A 13,218-nucleotide genomic window follows, 5' to 3' on the forward strand; every position below is an offset into this window, starting at 1 on the left:
CCCAAGGCCCGCAGCTCCCCTCCCTTCCTGCAAAGCAGCCCCTTGTGTAAACACTGGTGTCCCAGTACTCCACACTCCTCCACGTCATCCTAGAAATTCATATGCACCGACGTTCTGGGCAAGAAAGGAAAATAACTCACTAAAAGTGTCGTTTTCAAGTAGTATTTATGGATTCTTTTCCAATTCGAAAAGTAACGCATAATCGTTATTGAAAATTTTAAAATTAAAGAGAAGCTTAAAGAAGAAAATTAAAATCACCCATAATCCCATCACTAAGAGACCAGATGACTTTTGGACTGTCTCTCTCACTCTGCCCTCCCCCATCTCTTGTTTTCCATGCGTGCGCGCACGCACGCGTGCACACACACACACACACCCCCCTTGTGCTGATGGCAGGGGTTTATAGGCTCTTGTCAGTTAACAGCGTGTCAGGAACATCTCCTACCTCGTTAAATGTTTTTCACAACATTCCTTCTCCTCATCCACTCTCTGAGTATAGGGAGCCCTACCTCCTATGGAAGGCGCCCCCATGCCTCCCACGTACCTCAGTCCCAGCCCTCTGGCCTGGCATGGCACCCTTGCCTCTCCCCTCTGCTGGCTGTTTCTTCTAAGACTATAAACTCACTCAGATCACACAGGCTGAGAACCTCCTGGGCCTCATCCCATTGCAGCTAAGTGAGGAGGGGGCTCTCCAGGCATGCTGCTGCACTTCCCTCCCCTGGGGTCCTGGGCCCACCCCTCCCAGGCCTCGAGCCTCTGGGCGGCCCTTCTGCTCCAGGGAGTCCGTGTTGGCTTTTACCAGCAGAATCCTGACATCCACGGGAATCTGGTTTCTCTCATTCTCTGCTCCCGCCCCCCAAGGGGTCCCGAAATCCTCCCCACGGGCCCGGCTGGTCTGTTCCCATGGGATTTCTTAGGCAGCCTGGGAGGCCTGGACGTCCTTTTGGCAGGCAGAAGGGTGGGGGGCTGCAAAACTTCCCAGCCCATAAGGAGCCTCAGCAGAGCAGGCTTGCCCCCCGGCAGGAGAGGGGAGCTCAGGCCGCGTGGGCACATGAGCGGCCCCCATGGCAAGGTGGAATCTGGTAATTTGCAGGCTCCATATTTTGCCTCACTAGGTCTTTCAACAAATGATATGTAAATAGAGATAAGTCGTATTTAATCCAATATTCTACTAATTGTTAATTAAATGGTCGTTTTTATACGGAAAATTTCCCCATTCCTATCCTGTGTGCATGGCCATTTCACCCCATTAGCCTGAGGCTCCATGGCCTCTTGTTCAGAGCAACTGAGACTGCAGACCTGCTCCCGGAGGGACCCCAGCTGCCCGAGGCCGCTTCCCTGATTCAGGCCGGGCCTACACCCGGAGCACAGCCCCGGTTCGTGCAAGGGGAGGGCAGAGTCAGCGGGCAGCTCGTGCTGAGCCCCATCCGATGGGCCATCACGAACATCCTGGATATCACGGGTTTGGGCGTTGATTACACCAACCTTCCACAGTGAAAGGAAAGTGTCCTGAAGAAGGAGCACCTTGTTCTAGCTCACACAGAGGCCCCAGAAGGGCTGGCACTAGGGGTCCCCTGCACCAGAAGAGCTGCCATTTGGGGGCAGGGCTGCTGAAGGAGAGGACCAGCTGGCCATGGCAAGACTCTCGGGGTGCTTGCCGTGGCCGTGTGGTGCTGCCCACAGCCCAGGTCTGGGCCTCAGTGTTCCAGCTGCAAGTGCCCAGATTAGAGCTTGCCATTTGGTCCCCAGAGGTGACCAGCGCCCATCGCCCCACCGTCCAGGCCAGCTTGGTTGTGAGCAGTGAGGGAACACACTGTCAAGGGGGTCTTGATAAAAGCTCGAGCTGACCGCTCAGCATTTCCACTCCCGAAGTAACAGCTACAGGGGACTCTGAAACCGTGGCCAGGGCGATCAGTCGGCAAATGGCCTTAATGCACCGTGGTGGCCCTGGCAGTGGGCCAGTCCTCCCCAGGTCAAGATGGGGACCCCAGCTGGCCTGCCCCAGGGGTCCCCGCACAGGTGTCCGCGGGCAGGACGTGGCGGTGGAGGTGAGCTCAGCTTTCTCCCTAACCCTCGCGTGCAGCACCCTGCCTGACGCCCCACCCGTGGCACCTCAACCCAACTCCCCAGCCACGTGAATCGAGTCGAGAGCATTGGCATGCCCCTGGTTTCCGTGTCCGCCAGGCGCCCCTCACCATTGCACCACTGTCCTCCTGCGGCTGCCGGCGGAGCCCTCAGGCAGGCTCTGGGGAGAGACATTCCCAAGTGCTCTGTAGAGGCTGGAGGGGGAGCAGACAGCGGGGACCGCAGCCAGGCTGTGCCAGAGGGACCAGCCAGCCCTGTGTCCCCCTGTCCTCCGGCTCTGCAGACAAAACTCTGTGTGTGTGTGACTGGGCGAGAGTCAGGGAAGAGGAGAGGCCCGGAGGGACTTCCGGACAGCAAATGCACCTAAGGCTTGGGGCCACAGACAGACAGACTTGTGCTGGACGCAGCCCCAGCAGGAGCCGCCTCTCAGAGCCCTGTCCCGCCCCAGGATCGCTGGCGTGCAGTGCATGACGGTGCCTGGCTACTCCAAGGGCTTTGGCTACCAGCCGGGGCAGAGCTTCTCCGGGGAGTTTGACCACGCCTGGAACGCCGTGTTCCTGGAGGGGAGATGGCACCTGGTGGACAGCACCTGGGGCAGCGGCCTGGTGGATTCCACCACCTCCAAATTCACCTTCCTGTAAGTACCTCGGTTCTGCGGGGTGCCTGGTGGGTGGAGATGGAGGAGGCAGCAGGTGGAGAAGGCTGGATGGAAGGGGAAGGAGGGCTGGGGGGCCTCCTCCGTGTGCTGCTGGCCGCTCCCACCCTTCCTCTGGTGGAGGGAGTGAGCTAGCTCCAGGCCAAGATAAGGGCCCAGGCCTTCCTGTCACCTCACTCTCCACTGTCTAAATCCCCCCTCTGTCTCCCCAGCGCTCCCTCCACCCAAGTACCAAAAGCACAGTGTTTGCCCACAGGCCAAGTGCAAGGCAAGGCCGGGCTGAGAAGCTTCTCTAAGTGTCTGTAGGTTCCCCTCAGGCCTTTGGCCACTGACCGTGTTACAGTTGCCAGAGTTGTCTCCTACTGCTTCTCGCAGACACCGGGCTTCCTCCTCCTGCTCTCTGGGCTGAATGCAGCTGAATCCCACCTCTGAGAAAGGGGGTCTGGTGTGCGGGACGGGGTGCTGGGGTGTGCAGGTTCCCGGTGGCCACAGCGGGGGCTGGAGCGCACCTGTCTGCTGAGGCTCCAGCCTTAAGCTAAGGCCCTGACATTCGTGCTGGATCTTGATGGCCGTCAGCAGCTCAGATGCCTTTTCATCCAGAGAAATGAGAGCACGGCCCCATTTGTGCAGCTAAAATCCTGGTGGTCCTGCACACGGGGCCGCTACAAGTGCGTGCACGGAGCCCGTACATGCAGGACGTGTTCACTCACACCCCTGCTTTGCTGCCTCAGCTCTGGGCGCTGCTCACTGAAGGCTCGCCCATGTCGGATGAGTCCCCCGTTCTTCTCCTGATCTGCATCACTGACCAGAGAGCCGTGTCTAGGCAGCCCCAGGGACCACATCAGGGCCTCCCACCTGCACAGCTACTCCCATCAGGTCACCATGTGGACGGAGCCGGTGCACCAGGCTTTCCCTCCCTGCCCTCCCTCCACTCCACTGGCACCTGGTCTGCGGGTCACGGCTTTGCTCCCTTCAAATCTCTTTGGCTTTGAGAGCAGGGGCAGCCCATTCCCCGCCTGGTCACAGCCCCTCCTGGGTGGTGGCCTTCTCTTAAAAGGGGCCTCAGATCCTGTCTCACCTCCTATTCATAGAAGCGGCCACTGAGGGGGCATCTGCAGCGCCCACGTTAGGGTCGGAAATGGTGCCTCTTCCCACTGGGTAGTGGCTTGGACCCCCCCTAGGATACGTTAGCCCAAAGAAGGCCCCAAAGTCCCCCTGTGGGCCCCCCTGCGCCTCTGCACAGCCGGGGCCTGCTCCCCCCACATGACTACTGACCTGCTTTCCTCCTCCAGCTACAATGAATTCTACTTCCTCACCCACCCTGCACTGTTCATCGAGGACCATTTCCCGGACAACAAGAACTGGCAGCTGCTCAAGCCTCCTCAATCTCTGAGGCAGTTTGAGAATAACATGTATCACAAGAGTGAGTTCTACAACAAGGGGATGCTGAGCGCCCACCCGCAGACCTCCGTCATCAAAACAGGTAACCCGGGCCCGTGGGGCTCCCCTGCCAGGGCCCAGCTCACTGGACGCTGTATATGGGGGCTGTGCAGGGGAGACAGAGGCAGCCCGGGCCGTCAGGCCATCAGGGCATGACGCAGCCTCAGGTCACATTTGCGGGGACAGAAGCCCCTCCCACCAGCATAAACCAAGACAGGGATGCGTAGGGGGTCCGAGGTTTCCCTGGCCTGAGGGCCACGTTCTCAGCCCGGGGTCGGGGCACCAGGGCTGGTGGGCCCGAGCTGGGGGAGTCTCTCTCAGCTCACACAGCAGGGAAAGGACTGCCTCAGACCTGGCTACACCTGCCTCCCAGCTCAGGTGCCCGACAGATGCTCCTAAACTCCTGGCAGAGAACGTGTGTTGACCCGGCTGAGCCAGGGTCTGTGTGTCAGTGGCTTAAGCACCTAGTGGGCGAGCGGCGGGCGTGTCCCAGGACAGAGCGCTGGGGGCTGTAGTAGGGAGGTAGCCACCGAGCTGGGTGCTGGGAGCTGGAGGAGAGCAAGCATCACGGGACATGGAAGGACGTGCTCCAGGAAGGACACAGCAAGGCCTCCAAGGTCTGAGCTCAAGCACCCCAGACGACGGCCGGGCTCCAGGGGCGCTGCCTGGCCTCTCAGAGCTCCCCTCGCCGCCTGGATGCCGGCCGGCTCTGCCCGCTGCCCTGTTTGCTTCCCTCCTAAAGGCAGGACCAGCCTCTTCAGCCGACTTCCCCAGGGCTGGGCGTGCAGGACCCCCGGCCGAGCTGTCCCCAAGGCTGGCCTGGAGTGACCTTTGTTCCCCACCTCCCCCCAGGGGCCACGGGCAGCCAGCTGTGTGTGTTTGGGAACTACAAGGCCTATGGGGGGGGCTGGGCCCAGGGGTGCCCGAGCCACAGTCAGGGCTCAGCCCAGCAGGATCAGTGCACCCCCACACTTCCTCCAAGGACTGCCTACGGGCCCCATCTCTGCCCCCAGGGCCCTGTGTGCTCCCAGGAGAGAAGGCCTGAGCTCACCTGGTATGAGCACAGCGGGCTCTGTGGGAGGGTCTTCGGGGGACCCCCACCCCACACTCAGGAATATAGGGGCACCCACATGAGTCCCAGCTGACTTGTCCCTTCTACCTCACAACAGTCTCCTTAACTAGGCTGCTGAGCTTGGGAATACTTTTTCTAACACTACAAATACCTGGCAGCTCCCGCTGCTAAGACAACGTCGTGAAGCTGCCGTCTCAGGAGTGCGGCTCCTACACGTATGTCAGATGGGGCCCTGCTCCAGCTGTCATGGGCCACGGGGCCACAGGGAGGAATGGGCCAGGTCACACCAGCATCAAAACAGTGCCCCCAAGGGGTTTGCCTTTTCAAGAGACAGAGAAATGTAAACACTGGGTTTCTTAATATATAGTAAACCTAAAATGTGATTGCATATTCATGAAGCATATTTATAGAACATTTCTTTGCTGGAGCTAGTTTTCTTAAGATTGGGGATGGGAAGAAAGCTGAGAGGAAAACTGAGGTGGGCAAAAGGCAGGGAGGAGAGAGTGAGAGGAGGCAAAGGAGGGGTGAGAGGAAGAGGTGGTCACAGGCTCCAGCTTGGTCCCCAGGTGTCTCCAATCCTTGATTTCAAGTCTTCCCAGCCAGTCAACTTACCTTTGCCAAGAACGCCCTGGGCCAGGCGCCCCGGCCAGGCCTGGGACATGGCAGGAAAGGAGGCAGGTGGACCCTTCCCTGTGGCACCCTCAGGGAGGACAGACGGACGTTACCCATAACCAATTCATTAGTACAGTGCTAAGTTCCCTGGAGGAGATGCAGAGCCAGGAGAGAGGCTTCCAGGCAGCTCAGCCTCACCCCAGGACATCAGGAAAGCTTTCTTTGCAGTCAGAACGTTACACTGAGGTCTTATCCAAGTTTGGGGGACAACGGTATGGGGAAGAGCATGTGTGAGGGCCCTGGGACGTGAAGGGGTGTTCCCCGGGAGGATGTGAGGGAATACCGTGCGGGCCCGAAGACGGTCCTGACTCAGGCAAGGCAGGAGGGGACAGGCCTCTGGTTTGATGGTGAAGTGAGCCCCAGAGTGACCGGGTGGATATTTTCAGGAGCCCTCGGGCTGCCATGTGGAGATGCTGGGAGTACTCCATGCATCAAAGGTGAATTGCACGGGGACCACACAACCAACTGTGGTGCAGGATGGAGCAGGACAGGGTCCATGAGCAGCTGAGGGCTGAGACAGCTTCTCCCCTCTGAGCTGGCTTTAGATTAGGAAGTGAGGGGAGAGAAGGGATTCAACCGAGAGAGGTTGATAACAAGTTTGCTGTTCTTGGTCACTTTCCTTTGGAGGTCACCAGGTCCCATGGTGGCTGGTGGCAGTGGAGAAAGAGTGTAGACAAAGAAAATAGCACATAAGCACAAAGAATGCCACAATTAGTGTATGGGAAAGGGAAGGGATCAGGTGGTGGTCAGAGGGTGGAGAGAGGGCCAGGCTGGAGAAGGTGGTGGATGCAAGGCGAGGAGAGGACTTCCAGGAGGGCATGGCCAGTGGCGCAGCTCATCCAAGAACACTTGGAGAATGGGAACGGAGGCCAGACTTCAGAGAGCTGACTGGGTGGAGGGGGACTGCCGTGGGCAGGTGTTTGGGAGAGTAAGGTAGGTGAGGAGTTGGCAGTACCTGGGAAGGCAGGGCAAGTCTTCCAGATGGAGGAGGTAGCACTGAATGCAGTCGCTGAGCACCCTGGAGTCGGGGACCTTGTGGCTGATTAGACAGGAAGTCTCAGGGACACTTGTCCTAGAGCCTGGGCATGGCTTTCTGCCTACCCAGCAAGAGCACTGGACCCCTGATTGGGGAAAGGCTACTACGGAGCATGGATCAGACGCTAGTCTGTCTCCTTCCTTTGTGCTCATCCACGCACGGGACCGGGGAGGTAGCTGGGAGGAGCAGGAGATCAGCTTCTGAGAGGAAGGCAAGGCTCTCAGAGAAGCCCTCCCCCTCCCTGTGGCCCTGCGAAGCAGGGAGGGCCAGGTAGGGGTGTGCTGGTGGGCTGCAATAACCGGAGAACTCGGCCCCTCTCCCCGACAGCAATGACCAGGACAGAGGAAGACAGCACTGGAGGGCAAGGGGAGAGGCAAGGAGCGGGGAAGGTGGGTGCAGAAGACCCTCCCTTGCACTCACTGACCCCATTAGAGACATGTGGCCTGGGGTGGCAGGGGGGGCTCAGGGAGAGTGGGGGACACGCAAGGAAGCAGCCCTGCCCCTTGAGCACAGCCTCCAGGAGGGAAGCCATTCCAACCCGTTTTTAAGGTGGTGTGTTGACATGACAGCTGTGATAAGGTAACGCCCAGATGCTGGAGGGAGCAGTGTGAAAGCAAGACTTGAGAGTTGGAGGCTCTCCAACCAGGGTCTTGGGCCCTCCTTGTCCCTCGGCCCTCTCCCCTGCCCTAGAATCAGGTTAAGGCTCTGTGTAACACTCATCTGATACGAATCAAATGGGCAAGGCGAGCACATACAGCTGGGGGCAGATTTTTTTCTTGAGACACCCTCCCACCCAGCTTGCAGCTCTCAAAGAGAGCCACCTAGAGGGGGTAGGGGAGCCCTTCCAGAGGTGTGCTGCTTCTGGCTTATATCATGTTCAGTGAGATCACACTGGTGACTTAAAACTATCGTGGTTGGGCTTCCCTGGTGGCGCAGTGGTTGAGAGTCCGCCTGCCGTTGCAGGGGACATGGGTTCCTGCCCCGGTCCGGGAAGATCCCACATGCCGCGGAGCGACTGGGCCCGTGAGCCATGGCCGCTGAGCCTGGGCGTCCGGAGACTGTGCTCTGCAACGGGAGAGGCCACAACAGTGAGAGGCCCGCGTACTGCAAAAAAAAAAAAAAACACTATCGTGGTGAAGGTATTTACACCATGGAAATGGGCAGACGCTATATGTCAGCGCTTTCCCCCCAGAGATCCTGTTGTTAAACATTTACCAGCACATCTGCACAGGCCAGACCCCTCTCACCTGACCCCGGCTCTCTCCCCACAGTGAACGGGAAGGTCACAGTCACCATCGAGAGCTGCGCCCCGACGCTGTTCATGTTCATGCTCAACGGCAAGCAGGAGCATGGACTGCTGAGCCTCAGGAAGAACGGGATGAAGCTGGACGTGTACCCTCCGACCGTGGGCACCCACAAGCTGCAGATCTTCGCCAAGGGCAACTCGGAGATCTACAGCTCGGTGCTGGAGTACACACTCAAGTGCCACTACGCAGACATCGACGTCCGGCTGCCCGCGGAGCTGCACCAGCCCGTGGGGCCCAGCTGGTTCTCGGAGCAGATGGGCATCACGAAGCCGTCCCACCCTGAGCCCGTCATCTACACCAGCGACGGGCGCTGCTCCGTCAGCTTCGGCGTGGAGGAGGGCATCAGCGTCCTGGCATCACTGCACGGGGACGATGGCCCCGTCACCGAGGAGACACAGCGGCGCTACATCTTCCAGCTGCAGCGGGAGAAGCGGACAGAGCTGAAAGTCCAGTTGCCCCACGCCGGCAAGTTCGCGCTCAAGATCTTCGTCAAGAAGAGGCAGGAACCGGGCAACTACGTCTTCGTCTTCAATTACCTCCTGTGCTGCACCAACAGCAAGGTGAAGTGGCCCGTGTTCCCCGAGAGCTTCGGCAACTGGGGGCAGGACAATGAGCTACTGGAGCCCCTGTCGGGCGTGCTGCCCGCCAACCACAACGTCCCATTCAAACTGAAGCTGCACGGTGTCGCCAAAGCCCTGGTGAAGGGGCAGGACACGTGGCCCCTGACCCTGAACCGCGAGGGCTACTGGGAGGGCAGCTGCAACACAGCCGGCTGCCAGGAGGTCTACGTCATGGTGCTGGAGAATGCCAACCACAACTTCTACTCCTACATCCTGAAATACAAGGTGAACGCCCAGTGAGGGCTGGGGCCCCGCCACCCCTGCTCTGGGCAGTGCAGAGAGCCCCAGACACCCCTGAGTCTGCATGGAATCCCTTCTAGGCCTCTGCCTCAGTCTCGCTGCTCTGCCGCGGGAGCTGTGACGTTTGTGTTCTGGTGGCCGAGGGGACAGAGGCAAAGGCCCTTTAGAAGACAAAGGTGCTATGTAAATCTAAAGTATTGTAAACTGTACACCACTGCCCAGATGCCCCCTTCTCGTGCTGATGCTGTCGTTGTTATCTGGCTGGTGTGGGAAAGCAGGGATGCTGCCCGGGCCGAAAGCTTTTCCCATGATGGGGAGAGAGAAGAGGGCGTACTCTACGAGGCTGAGTCATCCTGAATCCTAGAGCCCCTTTCAAGGAGCATCACAGTGTTTCTCACCAACTCCTGGACCCCAGGGGAGGCTGGACTATCATCTTTTTCCCAGACCTGACCACCTTCCGCATTCCCGATGCCACTTGTTGTTCCAGGGTCCGAGAAGGAAGGTGTGGAGAGGAAACTAACTGCCCCCCAGCTGACTAGGGGCTGAGGGCCTCCACAATCCCTGTGTGTGCTGGGAATGTGGCAACAGAAAAGTTATGGGAGACTCCAAGGCCAAGAGCAGCCGGTGCCCGCTCTTGGTGTCCTGGGTAGGGGCCAGGAGGTGCAGGGATACATGGCAGCCCTGCCACCTGAGTCTAAGGATGTAAGACCTCCGACTCTGCTCTCAGAGGGAGTAATTCAGTCCACTCTGTCTAAGAGCAATTCACTCGGCCCCTCCAGGCCCTCTCAGGCCCCCCCACCACACCCTTCACAGGAGGCCCCAGGAGGCTGCTGGGCCCTTGGGGAGCCCTGGAGATAACCCTAAATAAAGACTTTGGGTGAAGTAGTGAGATTGCCGCAGTGCCAAGGGGCCCCCACGATAACAGGGCCCTGCCAGCCCCAAGATCCCTACCACCAAAGCCACACCTGGGGGGACCTCGACCTGTCTTGGGAGCAGTTTCTGTGCTGAACGCTATCCTATGCTCCCTCCTCCCTTTCTCAGACAAGAGAGACCCCCCAGGGCCCGCCTTCCGTAGGGACAGTCCAGAGCCCCTTACTTGCTCAGGCCTGAGAAGCATCGCTGCCCAGCCGGCCCTTAGCAACACCTCGGGCCAACGTTGCCATGGCAACAGCAGAAAGGCTGGCTCCAGCAAGGGCAGCAGGAAGGGAAGGATGGAGAGGCCCCAAGAGGCCCTGTGTGGCCACTGCAGCACCATCCCAGCACATGGAGACACTGGAGGTGGTTCCGCCTGCCCTCCTGGCTTCTCCAGCTCTGCAGCCCCTGCCTATCAGTGCCTCAGCCCCTGAGAGCCAGCACTGCCCAGCACTCTCCTCCGCACACTGTCGCTCCACATGCCCGGACTCAGCTACAGCCAGGGCCCCCAAGGATCCTCACAGCCTCCTGAGCCTTCATCCTCACGTTTGTATATTCAACAAATGTTCGTGGAGCACTTAATAAGCACCAGGTACGGCGTCGGTTGACCTTTCATGCTGGGGTTACAGAGGAAACCAAGGGGCCCTGCCCTTGCCATCCCAGAGCTCAGGGTGGGTGGCAGCAGCCTCTCTTGCCCAGGCCTGTTTCAAGTTCCAGACTCCTAACACTTCAGTCCATCATCCCCCTAGGATCTCTGCCCCGAAAACCCCCACTGTCACCCAGTATGGGCCCGGTCCAGAGACGTGTCACTACGGGGTGCCCATCCTCCACCAGGCAGGGGGCCCTGGAACTCAAGGGCAGTACACCATGGAGGGCCAAGCTGCCCTGGCCTGTGTCCAGCCGTCCTCTGATAGGCTCTGCCACCCAGGCATTCAGCACCGTGTCACTCATGTCTGGAAAATGCACAAAGGCCGCAGACGCAGAACCGTTGTGCACCACAACAGGGAAACAAGGGGAGTTTCTACACCCTGAAAACAGCCTTTTCTCACCCCTTTGATTTTATGGGCTGAAAGAAATGTGCTGTGTTTCATCAAAATAATAAGTGCCTTCTATGACTCATGTCACTCCCTGAACCCAGAGCTGGCTGCTAGTCCTGCCGGGAACAGCATGCATCCTTTACAAAACAATACAATTAATCTATACATTCTAGAGCACACAAAGGATGCCACCCAGAAAAATAAGAACTGTCCCTAGACGGCGACGGAGGCCCAGCCTCTCAAAGCGCTGGGGAGCATCAGCGGCCCTCCCTGCTCATTTCAACAGGCGCCCCCGCCCCTTGTAAAGACAGCTGTAGGCACAGTCAGACGACACGTGCATTTCTTCCCACTAAAGTAAAAATACATGAAATGAAATCCAATCTTCATGAATTTTTACACGCACGCTGCTCAGGGTAGAATTCGGGGTTGCATTTCGAAGTCTTTTATTCAAATCCCTATCTTTGTTTCCCGGTCGAGGCGTTCCAGCGGCCAGCGGAATGGCACGGGCGCCTCCTGGTGCCCGATGTGCGGAGCTGCGGGCGCTGCAAATCCCCTTGAGGCTGAATCTATCACCGGGGTTTTTACACAGAATTTGAAAAATGCAGCTGAGATGTTTATGTTAAATTCACTGAGTGCTTTCTAGTGGCTTCTCAGCGCTTCCTCGTGTATACATGGAGCACGTCGTTGCCACGCACAAGTTGTGAGGCGAGACTGGGGCCCTTCCTGGCATGGTGAGACGACGTGAATGTAATAGGATTGGGGAGTATTTTGCCCGGAAATCCCTTCCCGTAGGAGTGGATGGAACAGTTTGACCACACTCATTCCTGCGCCAGTGAAGGATTGGAACTGATCGAACTCAGAGAGCTTTTGCTGCAAGTCCCCAGAAGGGCATGGAGTATCGTGGAGGGTGGGGGGAGTAGGATGGGGCAAATGGGCTACAAACACAACCGCAATTAACTTCTTTTCAGCTTGTTTCGGAAGCGCCACCAGCACAGCTGGACTCCGTTTTCAATCTGATTGTGATCATTGTGTGTTCCCCATATGTTACATTGTCCCACCAGGGCGAACCCCTCACAGCCTGCTGAGATTAAAAGGAAATAAATAGATTAACTGAAGCATGAAAGATTTAGGCTAGACATAAAGTATTTCCTGTTGTTAAGCAGGAGGGACAAGTTGCCAAGAAAGTTTGTGAAATCCTCTTCTTAAAGGACGGGAAAAATAGAAAAGTTTTCCCAGTGGTCTGGGGTCTTTGATGCCACACTAACCGGAAGGACTAGGTTCTTTCCAAACCAGTTTAATTCTTGAAATACGCTCGATCACCCACAGCAAACAGGGGACCAGAATGGTATGGTCGCATCCTTTGCTGTCGGCTAAGCATTCAGAGGTTGTCGGCATCTGTGTCCCCCGTCAGTTTATCTGAGGTCGATCATTTCTTTTCATTTGGATGAGCAGTTGGAGCTCTGAAGAGGTGATTAGTTTTCATAACGTGTGCATTGAGTTGTGTGGGCCACTGGCTGTTGAGTATGCTTTCCCCCACATTGTTGCTCGTGTTGTTTTTCAATAAAATTTATATTCATTTTTATCCAACAATGTAATTATCGATCCATGCTTATCACTGTTCTCACAAGGGGGGTAAAGAACAGGAAAAAACACTTTGATGTTCAAAGGGAACGCTAGGAAAAAAAAAATCAATGTCCCAGATATTTGAATGTGATGGTGAGATGCAAATAGAATGTCAGGCAAATAGCTATTTCACATTAAAGCAAACATAATTAGGTTAGCTCCAGCCCCTCTCCGGCACACGTGCCTTTGAAGAACATAAAGGCAGTGTTCGTTTCATTGAATCTTGTTTAACTTGAAATTTTTTAATTCAATCCTAATTTCTGTTTTTAGTGGGAGAAAAAAAAATGTTCCAAAAATGCCTATCAGCCTACTTTTTGTTGTCGTTGTGAATATATATAAATATATATTCCTTGATATACGTATACTTGCAGAAACTTTCCAGCAGGTTATCGAAACAGATTATTCATAAATTAGACATTTAGGGAAATATAGAAAATGAAAATCTAGACACCTCTAAGAAGCTGCCGTAACCATGGAGACCATTCTCATAGCTGTCGTGTGAAGGACAAAAAGAATTCG

General features: G+C 56.8%; 1 protein-coding gene across 1 annotated transcript in view; it reads left to right on the forward strand.

The window, feature by feature from the left end:
* The window catches only part of KY (kyphoscoliosis peptidase), a 49,270-nt gene extending 36,652 nt beyond the window's left edge, over window positions 1-12,618 (forward strand). Inside the window, exons 9-11 of the mRNA XM_082655439.1 lie at window positions 2,534-2,722; window positions 4,033-4,223; window positions 8,232-12,618. Coding sequence (XP_082511565.1) covers window positions 2,534-2,722; window positions 4,033-4,223; window positions 8,232-9,127 — 1,276 coding nt within the window. The 3' untranslated portion in view covers window positions 9,128-12,618. The remainder of the gene's footprint in view (window positions 1-2,533; window positions 2,723-4,032; window positions 4,224-8,231) is intronic.
* Window positions 12,619-13,218: the final 600 nt, after the last annotated feature.

Source organism: Grampus griseus, assembly GCF_964374135.1.
Source record: "Grampus griseus genome assembly, chromosome: 5".
NCBI classification, from domain to species: domain Eukaryota; kingdom Metazoa; phylum Chordata; class Mammalia; order Artiodactyla; family Delphinidae; genus Grampus; species Grampus griseus.